This window comes from Styela clava, chromosome 15 (genome assembly GCF_964204865.1).
Source record: "Styela clava chromosome 15, kaStyClav1.hap1.2, whole genome shotgun sequence".
Lineage (NCBI taxonomy): Eukaryota > Metazoa > Chordata > Ascidiacea > Stolidobranchia > Styelidae > Styela > Styela clava.
Genome location: NC_135264.1, coordinates 17,759,874 through 17,782,099, shown reverse-complemented (window position 1 = coordinate 17,782,099; position 22,226 = coordinate 17,759,874). Strand labels below are relative to the sequence as shown.

Below are 22,226 nucleotides of genomic sequence, written 5' to 3'. Positions count from 1 at the left end.
CGATTCGAATAATTTACTATTCGATTCGATTCGAAATGCCCAGCCCTACTCACGAGTCTAACTGGCAAATCTTTGTCCCCGTGTCCAAGAACCTTGCCCACCACTGAGCTAATCGATTCAAAATATCTGAAAATAGAAGCTTTCACCGACAACTGATGAATTGATCAATTTCGGATTTTGAGTGCTTGAAGGCATGTTAAAAAAAGTTATTTTGCTCAACGTTATTTTGTCTTATTTCAATACGTAGAAACTCTTTTACATAATGTATAAAAACGTACGTTTGATTCCCTAACTCCTGCCCGCCGACTGTTTTTGAAGAGAATCAAATCTTTTTGTGTCAACTGTTTTTATTTTTTTATTTTTATCTTCAACTCATCGGTTTTAATCGGTAAGTATGTTGATAGGTATCTGTATGTCTGTTTGTTTGTCTGTTAGATACACGCGATATCTCACGAAAGCGAGATTTAATCTGCTCCAGATTTTGCATGTGCATTCATCTTATCTCGGACCAGAATTATGTTGTATAATTAGCGAGTTATTAATTAATTAGTGATGGGACACAAGGTGTCACTATGGAGTAAGAGCGCTGTTTTAGGGATCCCCTGACTTTCGATCGATAAGTCTTCGGTTTCTGACCAATATTCTCGTTTTAAATCTTTTTGTATCAAACTAATGAAGACCAGTTCTGGTCGCGATTCCGGTATTCCAATGTATAATACTTACGTGTCCGAATCTGAATTATTTGTGATTTCTTGCATGACGAAATGAACTATAGTTTATAACCAAACCAGTGCTCCGCTCAAGGAATGTGCAATTTTGTGTCCATATATCTAAAAATTGTTTTTATATTTCAACTTAACGAGTACTCGCATAACTAAAATATCATAAAAATTATTTCAGGACTATTAGGAACGCAGACAAGATGAGATGTGGAAGCGACTAGATGTATAAAGTAGGCGAACAAAATTAGTTAACTCCATTTTGGTAATTCTGGAACGCCGTAACTAATTCACATTCTTGCCTTAATGACGGGGGCTTTGTATAAAAGAGCCAATATCATTTCTGACATCGGGATTAAGCAAAAAGGTTTGAATATTCGCAGCTGTTCCGATGGTCACTTGAATACGGGTGCTAAAAGTCGATTTTTGTTTCTGTTTATCGGGTGTCTGCTGGAAATTCATGTCGTCTCGACTTTTATTTCTTATATTCTTTAATCCTTGTTTGACTATTTCGCCCTTTTATTGTCATTACTGTTGGAACTTCTTCCGAGTGTCGCGATTCGATAAAAAGTATTGGTTTCACGCGACTCCGTTACCTCCGAATTATCGGCTTTCGTGTTCCTATATTGTTTACTTGTTTGAATAACCAAATTATCAAACTATATTGCAATGTATGTGCGAACAAATGGTGCAGAGGCGACGGAAGATGCGCGGGAGATTCTTATGTGGACATTCAGGACGATGTCAAAGAAGGAAGGCGCTCCAGAAGTGCGTGTACCAATATGGAGGTAACTAATTTTGTTCGCCTACATTACATCAAGATGTGTAAAAGGACTGAAACCTATGGGCAGGAGGTATATTCACTTGGCTAACACAGACAGTCCCCGAACTCGTAACAGAACCAAAATAAGGATAATTGGAATAAAATCATGGCCTAACACGGTACTACGGGGCTCAGCCAGGATTTTTTAGCGGGTGGTTACAGTGAAAGTGACTCTTTGTTTGACGTTGTTTTGTGAATAATTTGCGCAAGTCCTATTTCAAACACTTATTAATTAATCATCGACCATTAATTCGTAGTCAGGGGGTACACGCATTAAATATAAAACATTAAAAATCGTGAAAATCAATTTTAAAGAGCAGTTTAACTAGCAAATGTCAGTGGCGTTATTTTTTTTCCACCGCGATGGTTTCGGCGGCTGACATCTAATTAATGTTGGTGCATTTTTTATTCACTAATAAATATTGATTCTCACGCAACGATGAACTTGGTAGTTTGGTTTCTATATTTCAGGCAGAATTGCGAGTTCACATCAGCGAAGATGTTGAAGACGGCTATTAAAGAGTGAATTCACCACACAAATAATTTTATTTTAATTTTATCTTCTGTGTAGGATTTATATCACAGTTTGCAAATTACGTTCCCAATTTTAAGCGAACAATATTATCAATACTGACACCCGGGATTCGATAATTGTGAAGCTCAGTTGACTTAATTGTGCTTTTAATTTTATATCGTGTCCGTGTTAAAACTCCGCAAAATGGTAATCTCTTGAATACTCAGTGTTGAGTATTTTTACGTAACTCAACTTTGGGTTAAAACATTGATACTAAATACTTAATAAATAGGCAATAATAGCATTTCACGCGATCAAAACTCAAAATAATATTTCTCCCCAAAATCTCGGGAAACTTTCCTAGAATATAATATTTACTTGTCTTATCTGATTTAACGTTTTTTTAACCATTTTCAGGCTGCACTACATCATCAACGACCCAACCCAAGATATGTCACCACATGATCATAATGGACAAAGTAAACGGGATTCCCGTGCCAGACGCCGTACAGGGTTAAACATGATGGTACGTACATTATATCATACTATCCATTACTTTTTCAAATCTCCTAAATTGCTACAGATGCGTCAGGAGGTTTTACTTTTTTAAAAGGTATGAAGTTTTTGCTTTTATAAAAGTTATGATAATGATGCAAATCAAGGAGGGTGGTTGCCCACTTGACGGTGGCCGGAGTCGTATTTTTGTCGAGTCGAGTTTTTTTTCTTGTTGCTATATATTTTTTTAATAATTGCCTTTTTTTCTTCCTGATTACTGTTAGACTTATCAAGGGTGTCGCTGCTTGATAACCAAGTATTGGTTTTCCGCCCCTATGAAATCACCCTAAAATACCATTTCTGTGCAAAGTGTATTTACATGATGATGGAAAAATGAAATACTGATTACTGATTCATTAAGAGTGGAAATTTGAGTGAGTTTGTTTTGGAAATAAGATAAATTAAACTTCACATGAACCTCTGGCACTCTGCGAACTTGGAAATGACGTATTATGATAAATTAAACCGTTGTCACGCTGCGAAATTGGGTAGTTAGAAAGAATATCTATTCTTTGTTAAATTATCCGACAAATTATCAATTGTGAGACAGATGTGCGGAAACCACAAAACAGCACCATGTTTCAATCCACCTTCTCCCCCCTTAGTCATTGTGTTTTTACTATCGTTGTTTTCTTTTCTTTCACAGCCAAGATGTATCAGTTCCAGCATGGTGGAGAATTAATGGCCGAGGGGGTGATAGCAGCATAGACAAAAGGAGGCAGAATTCAGCAGCCTAAAACTCAGCAGGGTGAAGTGGACAGTTCTGGGGAGGAAAGCCCGAAATAATTTCCGCTTGAAGTGTTGTTCTGTCACATACAATGTCATTCAAATTTGCCGGTGAAGGGAGGCAACACAAGCCTAAAATCACTCAGCAGTGACTAGATGACATCATCATATGAAGATAAATTTTTAAATTGAATCAAAGAATTTGAAAAATCAGACTTAGAGCGGTCAAAAAATTTGATTTTCCGATAAACTTCGTCAAAAAAGGACAAAAGTTTGAGAAAGAATTGTCAAATTGGCATTGGTACAGATTTCCATAAACTTTTTGAGGTAAAACCTCACAGAAAAGCCAATTAATGCTCAAATGTTGCCTCATCTGTCTCTCCTCCCACATGATGACGTTTTTTTCTTCGAATATAGCTCGTTATGAAGTTGTGATCGGACAGACAAGAGACAAATACACAGGTAGTAAGACATTGTATGTGATTTTTCAGCCTCTGACATAATTAATATACCCGACCCAAGACAACAGATGAATGAACTGTTACGGAAATTTATTCAATGCTCGATATGATTGTGCCCAAATGTTTTCAGTATTTTAAGCGCCCCACCCTCCAATTTTTGACTAGGTTTGTTTGTAATGGCCATTTTCACATCTTTAAACTCGCAGCTACCGATACCGGTAGTAGAATATTTTGTTTTTTTTTACATGCCGGGTGGAAAAAGCCCCCTAAAACATTAGTTTTCACCGATCGTTCCACCTCTTAGTAGCATTCTAAGCTACTACGGATTCCAATTTCAATGAATTGACCGAAGTATATTGGGTGGAATGGATTAGATGAAACTAGGCCCCTTCAATAGCTGGTTATTAATTTATCATAAGAACAAAATATTAGATTAACAAATGATTATTTATCGAATATGAAATAATTCTGTTTTATTAGGAAATTCTACAAATAATATCAAGTCGCGAAAATCAAATTCAATTGTACAGAATAATTGTAACAAAAATATTTATTTTTAAAATGGACAGCATTTTCAAATTTATTTTGGCATAAATTATTTGCATGGATAAGACAAACTTATGCTGAACTTTGAACCCAAACACTGAGAACCAGGTCTTCAATCCACGGTCTGTATTTTTAAAGATTTCTCTTGAAGTGTTTGATTTGAAAATTTCTGAAGTCTGTTCTGTTCTGAAATATAATTGTTTCATTTCATGTTTCTTGTTTGCATATGAACAAGTGTCATTTATTTCTAAACTGAAACGGGGCCGGTTTAGGAAGTTATGAATTAGAGGCGCAGATGACATAGGTGGTCGACAGCGTATCACAATAGCGATAACTGAATGCGAGAAAAACGGAAATAATGAAAATATACCCCATTACCCCAGAAACACAGTCTGCAGATAGATACATTTCATAGTTACATATATACAGCGCAGTGTATTAAGATTACATAGAAAGTACACATATAATATACAACACATTACGACGCGCGTTTCGAACAGCTCATAATCGCGACATGCTAGCCCGCACATTATCGCTACCTTCACATTTGAGCCTCTTAACTAATCGTTTTGATCTCTGATATCTCTTGATTACTCCAAAACAAATGAAAAAGTAATCTTTTCGTTTGGTAAATACCAAAATTAAATCGCTGGTCGTTGCACGGTGCTGTGGCGTATCGGACTAAGCGCTGGCAAGTTGCGCCGAACATTATAGCTTCGATTCCAACATGGAGCGAATCACTAGAGTCAACGGATTCGTAGTAGTTGAATTTTATTTCGTATAAAAGTTCAGCTCTTCGTGAGATAAATACTCGGATTACATCTCTGAGTTTGAGTTGGTGCAGTGGCGCACTGGGTTAGGCGTGAGAAGATTGCGCCGAAGACTGAAAGGTTCGAATCCACCAAGCGATAGCTCTTCACGTAAGGCGCAAAGAAAGTGCGCTAAGAGAGCAGAGGCTCAATGTAAGTATCGTTCGTCTCGTAACATACTTCACGCAGGCAGAGAGAGTGCGCCGGGAGAACAGAGGCACGCTGCAAAATATTGTTCGGCTCGAAAAATAAAATCTTCCTGGCCTCTTATTGTTTCTAATATTATTAAATATTTCACAAAAGACCACCCGTTGCGTCCATCGCACTGACTCTTGCAGGAGCATTGGGGTTTGGGGAGTCACATTTGAATGGCAACTACCCCGAGTTCCGTACATCGCCGCCCCCTCTCGGCTAACGATACAAGTCCCGTAGGTCAAAGTAGAGGACGCCTTCATCGGCAACTCGGACCTGGGTTAGAACCCAGGTCCAGGTGAACACCTCACCTGCGTTTTCATCAGTGCACCACGCTAGTGGTGGGGGACTATTTTCTAACCTCTAATACTTATCTCTCGATTGCTCCAAGAAAACGGAAGAAAACAGTACATGGGTCTGGTATTGAACTCGAACGACAGGATTACTCATTGGTCGTCTTACTGACTACGCCAGATCGGATGACGAGGGAATAATTCGTAGTAGTTGGAGTTATTTTTCGTATACAAGTTCAGCTCCTCGTGAGATGAATACCCGGATTACATCTCTGTGCTTGAGATGGTGCGGTGGCGCACTGGGTTAGGCGTGAGAAGATTGGGCCGAAGACTAGAAGGTTCGAATCCAACAAGCTATGGCTATTCACGCAAGGCACAAAGGGAGTGCGCCGAGACAACGGAGGAGAAACAATGCAAAATATAGTTCGGCTCGAAACATACTTCACGCAGACAAAGAGAGTGCGCCAAGAGAACAAAGGCACAATGTGGTTCGGCTTGTTCGGCTCGAAGCATGAAATCATCCAGGCTTTTTAGCTAATATTATTAAAAATATTCCACAAAAAGACCACCCGTTGCGTCCATCGCACTGACTCTGCAGGATCATTGGGGTTTGGGGAGTCACATTTGAATGGCAACTCCCCCGAGTTCCGTACATCGCCGCCCCCTCCCGGGCCACGAGACAAGTCTCGTAGGTCAAAGTAGAGGACGCCTTCATCGGCAACTCGGACCTGGGCACGAACCCAGGTCCAGGTGAACACCTCACCTGCGTCATTGTCAGTGCGCCACGCTAGTGGTCGTGAAATATGTTCTAACCTCCAATTCTTATCTCTCGATTACTTCAAGACAACTGAAAAAGAAGTGTAGGGGGCCGGCTTTGAACTTGGGCAATGAGATTACTTGAAAACGACAGATTCAATGCGCCAGAGCGGCCGACGAAGACAACGTTTTAACCTCTGATACTTATCTTTCGATTACTTCAAAACAACTGAAGAAAAGAGTGGATGGGTCTGGTATTGAACTCGAACGACAGGATTAATTCTTTGTCGTTTCACTGACTACGCCAGATCGGATGACGAGATATTTTGTCTTTGTTCTTGTGTTTGTTCCAGGAATTTCAACTCTTTATGTTAAAGCTTCGTGTGCTATTTCAATTGGCTCAGAGTTACCCAATGAGAAAATTTCGAAGTCATGTTCCATGCGCAGTGCTAGAACGGACATGCGGTTGCCATGCGCGGAAATGTTATGTTTTTGAACGTTGCCAGACTTCTAGAATCTGTTTACAAAATTATCTGGCAACGGTCGTTTTCCCAGAAATCTTGCGCATGGCAAGTAGATGGCCGGTAATCTACTGCGCAGGCTGAGAAATATTCAATCAGCCAATCAAATCTTGGTATTTTCTTGCGCATGGCAAGTACATACTTCCGGTTGAAATGTCTGTCTGCGCATGGCAACAACATGACCGATGCAATTCTGCGCAAATCACGTGATCAGGTATATGAGATACGATTGGCTGACAGTTTGGCAGATTTTTACTTGGTCATAATCATGTCCGTAAGATACTTATGTTGTATTCTCATAATGGCGGCAGTATTATGCTCTAACTTACTAGTTGCTGAATTGGACTTTATTTCTTTTTATCATGATAGTTGTTCTCCTAGCTTCAACCCGCCATGCTTCCTTATACGCGAAATAAGCATGATATGATAACTCGGCCTATAACCCTCAATTTAACCACTGAACCAGGTCATCTTATCAAATACAAACAAAAACATACATATGTTGATATTTTCTTATTTCTCACTCATTTATTCAAAACGTTGTGATGTCACAATAATACATTGCAGATTTAATTATGATGTAACAACAAACACTTAATCTCAGTACAAAGATTTTTACAAAAATGATCTTTTCAAAAAGATCTTTTTTTTTGCTCAAAAATTCCGCATAATCTTAGCATGCTGTGTGGCAACATTTAAAAAGCACTATAATTCTATAAAAAGATGACAATACTTTAAATACTCATCGAAAATACTTTTTAGTATGTATCGGGCACTATTCAGGGATCGGGATGGGGTCAAAGGTCGAAAGATTTTCTTGGAAACAAAATGGCCACACTGACAAGGCCGAGATGGATATGTTAGACACTAATTGAACTCGAAATTGGGCTTTTTTAGCAGTGATTTTCAAACAGTGTGGCGCACCGCCCAATGGGGCGGAGACAATTTTTTGAGGGGGCAAAAATCTGATCAAAAATATTTGCTGAATTTTGCTTGTTTTAAAAATTTTTATTTATTTTTTTATTTACGTTCCATTCAGGTATTTTCAACATGTTTTTTGAATAAAGCATACTTTCGCCTTACTATCTGTTATTTGTAGCTTATCGTTAGCTAGTTGTTTTTGAAGTGGGGCGAGGCTTGACAAATTCTAAAAAGTGGCGTGGCTTAAAAGTTTGGGAACCACTGTTCTACAGGATTGGAAGGTATTGCTTGCCTAATTCATTACCTTGGTAAGATAGTGGGCGTGGGGTTAAATTTAAAACATTATTTGACCGGGAAAGTGAACGTAGATAAGTCCAAAACACAATGACCATCAGGTCATCTAATTCAGTGGTCGGCAACCACCGGACCGCGGCCCATCGCCGGTCCGCGGAAAGGTCACTCCCGGTCCGCAGAGAGGTGATGCAAAAACGGACAAGGCCGTAATAAAGCCTCTACGATCTAACCACAAACTCTACGACTAAAAAACAGCACCCAACAGTAAACCAAACAAACACAACACCAGGGGTCGGAAAACTATGGGCAAAAGGCGGCCCGCGAGCTAATTTGTTGCGGCCCTCAAACGACCCGAAATTTAATACATAAAACAAAAATTGATCCCAAATATATTATTGTCTCTACGCGGATTTATGTGGTGACAAGTGCTGCTGCACGACGCTTGTTATGCAACAAGTAGCGTCAGTTGTATTTCGTTCAAGTTAATTTTGAATATTAAAATTTAAAAATGTCTGGAAAACGGAGCGACTAGGGTCGAGCATTCCAAAGTGCTTGAACGGAAAAATATTTTTCTTTTTTGCACATTTCAAAAGCAGTTTGCTCGATATGCCCAGTCAGCATCGCAGCTGTTAAGGGCTTCAATGTTAAACTAGTTACGAAACGAGTCGTCGAAAATTCGACCCCGAGACTGCGCCACAGCTCATCTGTGCGACTTTGTAAAACGCGTAATGTGCACGTTCGGAAGAACATATGGCCTTGAGCTGCTTTATCTACAATGCATTAAACTTAGAATAAATTTCGTACTCGCTTGTCATATCATCTTTAGGGACGACAAGTTGCCATAAAAACATCATCTTTCACATTGATAATAATTAAATAAAAACAATGTATTGTTGGATAATATATTACAAAAACGCCACATACACATCACATGAGACAGGCTTTCAACACAGCAATAGAAGGGCAGCAATGCGGATGCGCCATAATTTGAAGTTTAATGGTAGCGATTGTGCGAAGGCAGAAATATTGCGGCCCGCGCGCTACTGGAAATGTGTATATTTGGCCCGCATGCCTGGTCATTGTTCCTCCGACAAAGACAACGTTCTAACCTCTGATACTTATCTTTCGATTTCTTCAAAACAACTGAAGAAACGAGTGGATGGGTCTGGTATTGAACTCGAACGACAGGATTAATTCTTGGTCGTTTTACTGAATTCCGCAGATCGGATGACTAGATTTTTAGTCTTTGTTCTTGTGTTTGTTCCAGGAATTTCAACTCTTTATGTTAAAGCTTCGTGTGCTATTTCAATTGGCTCAGAGTTACCCAATGAGAAAATTTCGAAGTCATGTGACATGCGCAGTGCTAGAACTGACATGCGGTTGCCATGCGCGGAAATGTTATGTTTTTGAACGTTGCCAGACTTCTAGAATCTGTTTACAAAATTATCTGGCAACGGTCGTTTTCCCAGAAATCTTGCGCATGGCAAGTAGATGGCCGGTAATCTACTGCGCAGGCTGAGAAATATTCAATCAGCCAATCAAATCTTGGTATTTTCTTGCGCATGGCAAGTACATACTTCCGGTTGGAATGTCTGTCTGCGCATGGCAACAACATGACCGATGCAATTCTGTGCAAATCACGTGATCAGGTATATGAGATACGATTGGCTGACAGTTTCGCAGATTTTTACTTGGTCATAATCATGTCTGTAAGATACTTATGTTGTATTCTCATAATGGCGGCAGTATTATGCTCTAACTTACTAGTTGCTGAATTGGACTTTATTTCTTTTTACCATGATAGTTGTTCTCCTAGCTTCAACCCGCCATGCTTCCTTATACGCGAAATAAGCATGATATGATAACTCTGCCTATAACCCTCAATTTAACCACTGAACCAGGTCATCTTATCAAATACAAACAAAAACATACATATGTTGATATTTTCTTATTTCTCACTCATTTATTCAAAACGTTGTGATGTCACAATAATACATTGCAGATTTAATTATGATGTAACAACAAACACTTAATCTCAGTACAAAGATTTTTACAAAAATGATCTTTTCAAAAAGATCTTTTTTTTTGCTCAAAAATTCCGCATAATCTTAGCATGCTGTGTGGCAACATTTAAAAAGCACTATAATTCTATAAAAAGATGACAATACTTTAAATACTCATCGAAAATACTTTTTAGTATGTACTAATCAGGGATCGGGATGGGGTCAAAGGTCGAAAGATTTTCTTGGAAACAAAATGGCCACACTGACAAGGCCGAGATGGATATGTTAGACACTAATTGAACTCGAAATTGGGCCTTTTTAGCAGTGATTTTCAAACAGTGTGGCGCACCGCCCAATGGGGCGGAGACAATTTTTTGAGGGGGCAAAAATCTGATCAAAAATATTTGCTGAATTTTGCTTGTTTTAAAAATTTTTATTTATTTTTTTATTGACGTTCCATTCAGGTATTTTCAACATGTTTTTTGAATAAAGCATACTTTCGCCTTACTATCTGTTATTTGTAGCTTATCGATAGCTAGTTATTTTTGAAGTGGGGCGAGGCTTGACAAATTCTAAAAAGTGGCGTGGCTTAAAAGTTTGGGAACCACTGTTCTACAGGATTGGAAGGTATTGCTTGCCTAATTCATTACCTGGGTAAGATAGTGGGCGTGGGGTTAAATTTAAAACATTATTTGACCGCGAAAGTGAACGTAGATAAGTCCAAAACACAATGACCATCAGGTCATCTAATTCAGTGGTCGGCAACCACCGGGCGCGGCCCATCGCCGGTCCGCGGAAAGGTCACTCCCGGTCCGCAGAGAGGTGATGCAAAAACGGACAAGGCCGTAATAAAGCCTCTACAATCTAACCACAAACTCTACGACTAAAAAACAGCACCCAACAGTAAACCAAACAAACACAACACCAGAGGTCGGAAAATTATGGGCCTAAGGCGGCCCGCGAGCTAATTTGTTGCGGCCCTCAAACGACCCGAAATTTAATACATAAAACAAAAATTGATCCCAAATATATTATTGTCTCTACACGGATTTATGTGGTGACAAGTGCTGCTGCACGACGCTTGTTATGCAACAAGTAGCGTCAGTTGTATTTCGTTCAAGTTAATTTTGAATATTAAAATTTAAAAATGTCTGGAAAACGGAGCGACGAGGGTCGAGCATTCCAAAGTGCTTGAACGGAAAAATATTTTTCTTTTTTGCACATTCCAAAAGCAGTTTGCTCGATATGCCCAGTCAGCATCGCAGCTGTTAAGGGTTTCAATGTTAAACTAGTTACGAAACGAGTCGTCGAAAATTCGACCCCGAGACTGCGCCACAGCTCATCTGTGCGACTTTGTAAAACGCGTAATGTGCACGTTCGGAAGAACATATGGCCTTGAGCTGCTTTATCTAAAATGCATTAAACTTAGAATAAATTTCGTACTCGCTTGTCATATCATCATTAGGGACGACAAGTTGCCATAAAAACATCATCTTTCACATTGATAATAATTAAATAAAAACAATGTATTGTTGGATAATATATTACAAAAACGCCACATACACATCACATGAGACAGGCTTTCAACACAGCAATAGAAAGGCAGCAATGCGGATGCGCCATAATTTGAAGTTTAATGGTAGCGATTGTGCGAAGGCAGAAATATTGCGGCCCGCGCGCTACTGGAAATGTGTATATTTGGCCCGCATGCCTGGTCAATTGTTTTTTCTACGCCCGTATAAAAATGTCTATTATCAGTCCGAATAAGATCTCCCCAACAAAATGATACAGGCATTGTTAACTTTCCCGAAATCTTATTAATGTGAGGCCTGGTCTTCAATATCGATAACTACAAAAACGAAATATCGAAGTAGGCTGGATGCAAGAAACACGTTACGTGTGTCAATATCGACCATATCTCGAATATCGGAACAATGGCCCTTAAACAAATACAGGTATCGCATTAAATAGCATCACCGTCGTTTTTAGTATATCGTCAACATAAATTTCCTAATGCGTATAATTTATTGCATAGTCTTAGTTCTTTTGTATAAAGGTGGTCCGCCAAAAGTTTGGTCAGGCTTTACCGGTCCGTCACTTGAAAAAGGTTGCCGACCACTGATCTAATTCACACAAATATATATAGTTCGAATTTCCAGTAAATATAATAAATAAATAAACAGACACATTAGTACAATAGATACATGATTGTAGTTAATTATGACAAAAAAACATTTTTCAGAACTGGACGAAGACAAAATCAACGCAGAGAGTTAGATTATTGGTGAAAATAATGCTAAAACAAAGTAAAACTATACAGCAGTGGTTGCCAACCGGGGACCCGTGGCCCTCCAAATGGGCCACAGAGCAGTTAGATGGGGCCACGATGCCCGGAGAAAACTGATTTTACTTTTTTCCTAGTTTTATTGCCTGATAAGGTTATGTTATCATAAAGGATTTGAACATAATGGGATTTGGATTCCATCAATCAAAATAACACTATAAATACCACAAGAATGATAAACAGGGGGCCTTGAGTGCTAAAATCCTCTGAAGGGGGCCACGAGGCGTAAAAGGTTGGGAACCACTGCTATACAGCCATTATACGGCTCATTGGAAAGCCCCCTCCCTATAATGAATATTTTACATGATTAGGCATTAAATTTCTATATCAAAATCCAGCGCAAATATTCTTTACACTTTTTGAACAACCAACATCTTTTTCTGACGCTAAATATTTGATGCATTGCCACAATTTGAATTATTTTACATTCCATAATTCAAAATTTTTTAATAGATTGAGATTTCAACATTCTAAATGACAACTAATCTAATTTTTCATAAATTTATCACTGTAGTGTTGAACTTTGAACTTCCACAAAATTCATAAAACTCACTACAAAGCATAAAAAGACTAAAAAATTGGTATCAAAAAGCAGAAATAATTCTCGGGAAAATAGTAGACTAACGGAACTCACAAACTATGCCAGACAAAAACAATAATATTTACAAGGTGGTTCTCAAAAATTGGAAGAGAAGTTTATTTACAATATAGTGCATTGTAGTATTTTTGTTCATTTGTGATTCAACTATAGTTTTTGTTTTATCACAATATTTGTTTTGTGACATCACAAACCAACATTAATTGATTCTCTTCCAATAGTACTGCACAAAATAGCGTTTTTTTATACAATTTTTTATACAAACGAACTAAGCTATTGCAATAAATTATACGCATTAGGAAATTTATGTTGACAATATACTAAAAACGAGGGCCATTCTATTTATTGCGATATCTGTATGTGTTTGCTGACCATTAACTGTTCCCACGTTGGAGATGTGGTAGTCATTAACACATGTAACGTGTTTCCTGCATCTCGCCTACTTCAATATTTCGTTTTTGTAGTTGTCAACATTGAAAACCAGGCATCACAATAATAAGATTTCGAGAAAGGTCACAATGCATGTAAACCTTCCGACCTTAGTCTGGGCATTGATTGATGTTTGTTTTTCCAAAACTAATTTTTTCACCCGAAGTGCTAACTTTATGATTATCCTGATTCTGAAGTATAGAATTAGCACTGACTAGGTACGACCGGTTAGCTTCGAGCCAATAGCGGAGTAATCATGTTTTCAGCGAGAATCATTTTGTTGGAAAGATTTTATTTGACCGATGAGAGACATTCTTATACGCGTGATAGAGAAAACAATTGATCGGGCATTACTGCCACATGCTGACATAACAATTGTTTGTGAAGTCAAACATGATGCTCAAAAGTGTTGTGTTTGCTGTTGGGTGTTTAGTCTCATAGGGTTTGTAGTTAGATTGTAGAGATTTTATTACAGCCTTGTCTGTTTTTGTGTGACCTCTTTGCGAACCGGCAGTAACTTTTCCGCGAACCGGCGATGGGCCGCGGCCCGGTGGTTGCCGACCACTGCACTAGACCCAGGAAGCCCCCAGTATTCACAGCTCTGAACAGCAATCCCGAGCCCCCAAACTGATCTCCCACAATCAAGACCTTACCTCCAACTTATCGTCCAATTCACCCAAGGTAGGGGCAGTAAGTAAAGGATTGAAGACACCGGTACAAGCAGTAGCCAAATCTCCAAGTTATGAAATTTTGGTGGAATAAGTGCATACTTCAGAAAGGACTGTAACCGAATATTCTACTGTTCTGAATATATTTAATATTGAATATATATTTAAGTATCATATACCCTCGCATATAAGCAGAGTTTAAAACTTGAAAAAAAGGTTGCCAAACTGTGGGGTGGCATGTTGCCAATTCAATCGAATACCACTGAAAATTCTGCTTAAATGCGCCTAACTCTGATCGCACTCAAACGAAATGCTAACTTGATTGACAAGTATGGCGAGGATGAATTTCGAGGCTTGATTAATATTAATAAAGTAAAACATAACATTAATGATTATCATTTTCATTAATTCTCTTCTGCAACCATTTGCTGTGATAAGTTCGTACAGCTAGTTACGGTTTGTAGGGTCGGGTTGTATGCGCATATTTATAGATTCATCATTTTAGGGGGTGAGAATATATCATAGGTACTGCCAAGAAGATCATCAATTGTATAACTATATTCTACTATTCTGGATAAAATGTTGTCTTATTAGCGTCATATTGAAGAAGTTTCTTAATTGCCCCCTGGGTCTCGGGTAGTGTCTTACCCCAATAATGATTCCTAACCCCCACCTGACTACATCATACAAAAATTACACCACTGCACGTCACAATCATGAAATAGAGCTTGCCAAGTATAGCGATGGTCAACCGAAATCCCAAATAAATATAAAACAATGTTTTTTGCAGAAATCATCCAATTTCAAAGACTCCTTTCACGGCATCGTTCGGCACAAAACCAGAGGCATCCTTCTCTCACTATACATGAGACCAACATTGATGCAGGCTGCATTGATGCATTGATGCAGTTGCCACAAATTTTTATTTTTATGTCGGCAAATGGCCGAGGTATTTTAAAATTGTGAATGGTAAAAAAAAATTTTGTTTTGTCGACGCAAACGCTGGTTAAATTGAAGACAATTAAATTAATAAAGCAAGACATTTTAAATATGACCTTATCGGTCAGGAATTGATTACTTTGCACAACAGAAAAATCATATTTCGTTGTAAACGTCGGCTCTTTTAACAAGTGGCGTGATCGCGGCGATGAACAGTATTTTTAACGATATACTTCATATGCATTTTCATTGTACGAAATAAAATTGTACTTTTCGGGATTTTATATCAGTTATTGATTTTTCTAACAGCGATAACGAGTTGGCAAGATTCCAAAAATACGTATTAATATTAAATACACCGTTTATCTCATATTTTTATGTCCACCGATCGTCGTGGCATTTCAGAGAACTAATGTTTTAATTTTGACGTAAGAAGAAGCAACCGCGAGTTACGTTGGACACAATTAAACTAATATATAAAGACATTTTAGAATTTTGTAGTTGTCAGAGATTGAATATTTCACGCGATAAGAATAATCATTATACACTGAAAAGACGACCCTTTAACGAGCGCGTAATGCGAAGACTGTTACAGACCGCAATGGGAATTTATGATTATGAACCCCCCCCCCCCTCAATTTGGCTTCTAAACCCTGGTATTTAAAAATAATGAAATATAAAATTTCATTCACGGAAAGAACTGTCTTGAGCTCATTGTTACATCACAATTCTGATATGCCAGTCATGTGTATTATTTTATGGTATCAGTAACCATGCACGTCGCTTGTCGTTGTGTTTGACTGCGCGGAATGTCGTCTTAGTGAATAAATATAACCAAAAATGGGTGTCTTTTTGGTAATGAAAATTGTAATAAACGATGCAATGAGTAAGCTCGCTTTTCAACGTTAGATTATTCAATATCTAGAGAAAATGTGACTTCATCTCGAGGCACCATTTACCGCGAACTAAGCAGTGTGTGCACATTTGATGAGTGAAAAGTTGTATATTGCGAGTGATACCGAAGGCCAGCTAGGATGTTGTGTTTGTGACGGACAGCGGACGACGTTTCTGCTACAATTCGCGACAAGGCACTTGTGCGAGCGAGGATTTTTGGCACTGACAGTTATTAAAACTAAGCTCGCAATCGCCTCGATTTCTGTGACAACTTGTGTATTGCGCTTAGTAAAATAGAGCTGTGTATTGAAGATATAGTGTAAAGGAAATTTCAGTTTCATCAATCTCACTGAGTCAATGGACTGTTTCAAATAAAAAGTTATATCTGTGACTGCTTTTTTGGAGCCTCATTCTGAGTAACAGCGCCTCATAAATACTCCAATTTAAACATTTTTTCAACACACAGGGTATGCAGACAACATTGAAAAAACTCTCAGATCTCGAGTCAGAAATCCCTCTGATAAAATCCTCGATGGGGAACTTTCTCTCAAGAGTAGTAATATTCGAGTTTTTGGCCTTGTCGGATCTTGGAGAGATGCTGGTCGGAGGCTACCATTTTTGACTCTTCCTGTTGACCCTTCAACAAAGGTCAAGGGTGAAGATTGGATCACTCGTGCGTTTGAAGAAAGTAAGATCGACATGATTGAAATGCTCCCAGGTATATTAGATTATTGTATTATAAGGCTTCATAACCGAGGTGGGCAACCACGGACCAAACATTGAGCCCATATAGACTGGCGGGCAATGTAAGTGCGAGGTAAAAAGTTACATTTTATAAACAATACTTACAGTGTTACAAAAGCAAAAGTGGAAAACAATAAGCCTCGTCCTGCCAAAACTAAATTTAATGGCGATCTCAACAAATTCCTTGAGCTGTTTTTAAGCTAAAAAATTTGGTTTTATCTTGGTTGTGGCGGGCCAGATTGAAATGCCCAACGAGCCGTATTTGGCCCATGGGTTGTAATTTGCCCATGCCAGCTTTATAACAAGGTTAAAAACTTAGGAATGACTGTTATAACTGCTTTCTGTAAAAAAAAATTATGCTTATCGCCATTGGTAACTGAAAACCCCGCCAAACTGGCTCCACGGCACTCCCAGAAGTGTGTGTACCAATATGGAGGTAACTAATTTTGTTCTCCTACTTTACATCAATTTGTGTAAAGGTACTGAAACCTATGGGCAGAAGGCATATTCACTTGGCCAACACAGACAGTCTCCGAACTCGTGATAGAACTAAAATAGTGAAAATCTGAATAAATTCATGGCCTAACCCTAACATGGTACACACACTACGGGAGTACCACACTTTTACATTTATTATTTACAATTGTTAACTAAAAACCCCGCCTCCGACTATGAGAATTGACTCGAAATATGCCAAATTCACAGCTCTGTAATGACAAGCGCTCGAATGCTTGCGGTACAACAACTGTTACCTGGAGGGGAGGAAAGTTGATAAGACTCCTATTTTCTTATCATTATTCTTATCTTATCTTACAGAAGCATCTCAGTCCAAATCTGCAATGATTACAATCCTAGAAGGAAAACAACTGCAATTCCTGTTCCCGTTGGTCCATATTGAATCCAAACTGTCCAATCAGATTGCAGAGAACCCGAACCCCTCCTCTATCTACAAATGGATTTGACCTCTGACCTCTACACTGACCCTGGGTTCATTAATGTGCTTGTTTTATGGTAAGTAGTATTTCGTGTGTTTTCATAAATATTCGCTCAAATCAGGGTCAGAGTCTCAAACCAAAAGCTGAAAGAGTGCTAATAGAATATTGCGGCCGAAAAAGCTGAGAGTGATACATAGGCTTAGGATAGGATTTAGCTAGTTATCGTGGGGAAAAGAGAGTTAATAAGACGGGTAATCATGAGGCGAACCACGACCTCTCATCCGGTTACAATGTCGGGTATGGGATTCGTTAGTCAGTTATTCATTTTTATCATCGCATGGGATCGTAAACCTGCGAACTCACGCAGGGTAATCAGAGATGCTGTGGCAAGCGTATTCCTAATGCTTAGCACGATGCGCCACACGCCGAGCCTTCTGTGTTTTCTAGCAGAACTGGGATTTCTTAGATTCGGCATTGCTTTGGCCAATTCATTACTCCCTCAAGATAAGCTGATGGGAGTGCGTATTGTAACGCTTCTCTTCTTTGGGTCTTGTACACTAAATCAGAGGTTGTGCAACCTTTATTGCAGAAGGGCCAGATTTAAGTAATTGGGTGAGGCTGCACCTTCATTCGAACCTTTCAATAGAAAAGCTAGTTTTGCTAATATGACACTCAAGCACTGGCATGTGATTGAATTTGCTCGTACATACCAGATAATTGAACTAAAAACTCGTTTTGCGGGCACACCATTCAAAGTTTGCACCTCTCCGCGGGCCACACAATAGCTTTTTGCGGATCGCATTCGGCCCGCGGGCCACAGTTTGCACTCCCCTGCACTAAATTAAAAAATAAAAATATTCCTTAATTCAGCTCTCTGGATCATATCATCAAGCATAGCAGTCTGGTGGAGGGCATAGAAGGAACGCAAAATCCATTGAGGGACATTAAAGGAAAAGAGCGCCAACTACTGGTCGAAATGGAACCTGTATTGCAGAAATTTCTTCATGATAAGCCAAAGTTACAATTGCATGCTTTGTATGCTGCTCAAGTCTTCTGCTGTAACGAGGAATTCCCGAAAGGTATGCGATTTATTTATACAACTTAGCAAGGTCTTTTGCCTGTGCCCTTGCTTGTGACCCCTAGAATATCGATTCACGGCCCCGGAGAAGTGAGCGCATTGTGATGGAGAAATAAAGATATTTAAACAGGGAAAAGTGAGGGATATATCTAAATCGACTGGAAAGAATTTGATATCACAAAAAATTTGAATTAAATCTTGCATATTAGTTACTATTTGTTCAGAACTAAGTAACGTAAACTGAAACATCTTCTTGTGATTTTCTGTCACATGTTTCCCCTCAGCCTTGTTCAAAGAGTTACCCTCAATTTGTCTTCTTATGCTGGACAATTTTCATGTTTCAGCCCCAAAAATGCATAGCACTTAGTGGCCTCCTTTATTTTATAAAAGCGAAAGTAAAAGTTTGAGGCGCCAGAGAGGGCATTTGTTTGTTTCCTCAGAGGAATTAATCTGTGCTCAGTTTGAGAAGTCCTGAACTGTGACCCTCTTGTGGTTGCAGGTTTCAAAAATTTGTAGCTCTTTGTGACCTCACTATTAAAGTAAAAGTATACCAAGAGGAACTAATCTGTGACCCTGTGAGGGTCGAGGGCCCAGTTTGAGAAGCTTTCAACTTAGGCTTACCATAAGTTGTGTTTTAGGCGGAGAGTCCCACGTTTTAGCGTCTTGTCCCTGCAGCCGTCTTAATACACAGACATTCACCAATTATCATGTTCTCGATACTGTTGTTGCTGTGTAGCGTACCGATAGCCTACTTACTGAAAGTGGATGCATAGTTTTGTTCGTTATTGTTAGAGGATAATTGCTACAATTTGTTACGCGTAAGCATCGCACGCCAAAAGGGTGCTTAACGTTAATGTATATTTCTCTGTATTTTTCAAACTGAAACCGATATTTAGACAGACAGCGCATGAACTCACGATGACAATATGGTCAATGAAGACAGCCGAATTGGTTTTAAATGTAGGCCTCTTATGTACAATCAGTAAATTCAAAGTTGAAAAAATCACAGCTTAGGTTTTGGAGGTATCCCTATATGCTATCCCTACTTTAACTGAAACCTTTTCTTGTGATTTCAGGTCTTCTGCTCAGATTGTCCAATGGTTTGTATGAAGAAGATGTTGTTGATGGGAGACTTACTATGTGTGGAGGGAAGATGTTAATGAACAGTATTGTGGAAAGGGGAAGGCATTGTTTCAGGTTGGTACCTTGTATTTACGACATATGTCTTGTTATGTGAGGTTGGTGCCTTGCACTTATGGCATATGTCATGTTATGTATGGTTGGTGCCTTGTACTTGTGGCATATGCCATGTTATTTGAGGTGCTTCGTTTTTTTAAACACATGTCTTAGTGCATCTTTGTTTAGGCCCGTCAGTGCCGACTTTTTTGGCATGTACCATCAGTTTTATTGAGTTGGTGCCCTGTTTTATTTGACATATGCCATGGTTTTAGTGCGGTTGGTGTCTTGCTTTTTGAAACATTTCAATTTTTTAGATGTATGCCATCGTGTGTCTGAATGATGCCTTGCATTTGACCATGGTCTGTCACGTTGTGGCATATGCCATGGTTTGTCACGTTTGTGGCATGGTGTTTGCCAGGTTGGTGGCATATGCCATGGTTTGTTTCAGTTTAGAGCTTATCTTTTTGGTACATGCAGTAGTGTGCCAGGTTGGTGCCTTGTTTTTGTCACATATGTGATAGCCATTGTATGTATCGGATCGGAGTCTTCTTTTACATATGCCATGTCATGCAATTTTGTTCAATCCTCCACTTTTGGTTGAAGGCTTCATTTTGATAAAACTTCAAACATTGAATTTCTGTTTTCAGGTGAACAAATGGCTGGCTTAGCTTCGTGAAGCTGAAACAGATGACGAAGAAGACAAATAATGTTTGAGATTGTTGTGTCATAATCAGCACTTATGATGTCATAATCAACCAATGTGATGTAACAATCAGGCAGTATGATGTCACGCTATTTTGTGCAGTACTATTGGCAGAGAATCAATTAATGTTGGTTTGTGAACAAAAAACTATAGATGAATCACAAATAAACAAAAATACTACAATGCACTATATTGTAAATAAACTTCTCTTCCAATTTTTGAGAACCACCTTGTAATTATTATTGTTTTTGTCTGTCATAGTTTGTGAGTTCCGTTAGTCTACCATTTTCCCGAGAATTATTTCTGCTTTTTGATACCAATTTTTTAGTCTTTTTATGCTTTGTAGTGAGTTTTATAAATTTTGTGGAAGTTCAAGTTCAACGCTACAGTGATAAATTTATGAAAAATTAAATTAGTTAAATCTACTCTAGATTAGTTAGATTAGTTAACCTATTAAAAAATTTTGAATTATGGAATGTAAAATAATTCAAATTGTGGCAATGCATCAAACATTTAGCGTCAGAAAAAGATGTTGATTGTTGAAAAAGTGTAAAGAATATCTGCGCTGGCTTTTGATATAGAAATTTAATGCCTAATCCTGTAAAATATTCATTATAGAAAGGAGGCTTTCCAATGAGCCGTATAATGGCTGTATAGCTGTGGTTCCCAACCTTTTACGCCTCGTGGCCCACTTCAGAGGATTTTAGTTCTCATGGATCCCTGTTTATCATTCCAGCGGTATTTATAGTGTTATTTTGATTTGTAAATTCCAAATCTCATTATGTTCAAACAATTCATGCTCAACAAAGTTAAAAATTATTTGGGATAACATAACCTTATCAGGCAATGAAACTAGGATAAAAGTAAAATCAGTTTTCTCCTGGCATGGTGGCCCCTTCTAACTGCTCTGTGGCCCATTTGGAGGGCCACGGGTCCCTGGTTGGCAACCCCTGCTGTATAGTTTTACTTTGTTCTAACATTATTTTCACCAATAATCTAACTCTCTGCGTTGATTTTGTCTTCGTCCAGTTCTGAAAAATGTTTTTTTGTCATAATTAACTACAATTATGTATCTATTGTACTAATGTGTCTGTTTATTTATTTATTATATTTACTGGAAATTCGAATTATATGTATTTGTGTGAATTAGATGGCCTGATGGTCTTTGTGTTTTGGACTTAGCTACGTTCACTTTTCCGGTTAAATATTGTTTTACCATAACTTAACCCCACGCCCACTATCTCACCCAGGTAATGAATTAGGCAAGCAATACCTTCCAATCCTGTAGAACAGTGGTTCCCAAACTTTTTAAGCCACGCTCCTTTTTAGAATTTGTCAGCCACGCCCCACCTCAAAAACAACCAGCTGACGATAAGCTACAAATAACAGATAGTAATGCGAAAGTATGCTTTATTCAAAAAACATGTTGAAAATACCTGAATGAAACGTAAATAATAAAATAAATAAAAGTTTTTAAAACAAGCAAAATTCAGCAAATATTTTTGATCAGATTTTTGCCCCCTTAAAAAATTGTCTCCGCCCCATTGAGCGGTGCGCCACACCGTTTGAAAATCACTGCTAA

At 38.5% G+C, this 22,226-nt stretch overlaps 2 protein-coding genes across 5 annotated transcripts in view; both read left to right on the top strand.

The window, feature by feature from the left end:
* LOC120334062 (eukaryotic translation initiation factor 4 gamma 2-like) overlaps nucleotides 1-20,776 on the top strand; it is a 59,268-nt gene extending 38,492 nt beyond the window's left edge. For 2 of the 4 annotated variants that reach the window (XM_078109516.1, XM_078109510.1), the window contains exons 4-5: nucleotides 17,566-17,760; nucleotides 20,589-20,776. The gene's annotated coding sequence lies outside the window, so the exon portion shown is untranslated. Of the gene's footprint in view, nucleotides 1-16,471; nucleotides 16,718-17,565; nucleotides 17,761-20,588 lie in introns of those variants that run through there. The other 2 variants (XM_078109517.1, XM_078109511.1) reach the window with 1 other exon arrangement.
* On the top strand, nucleotides 15,994-20,592 carry LOC144411856 (eukaryotic translation initiation factor 4 gamma 2-like). Its single transcript, XM_078109481.1, has 6 exons — nucleotides 15,994-15,997; nucleotides 16,472-16,693; nucleotides 17,566-17,632; nucleotides 18,555-18,763; nucleotides 19,839-19,959; nucleotides 20,589-20,592. The coding sequence occupies exons 1-6, from the start codon at nucleotides 15,994-15,996 to the stop codon at nucleotides 20,590-20,592; spliced, it is 627 nt and encodes a 208-aa protein (XP_077965607.1).
* Nucleotides 20,777-22,226: the final 1,450 nt, after the last annotated feature.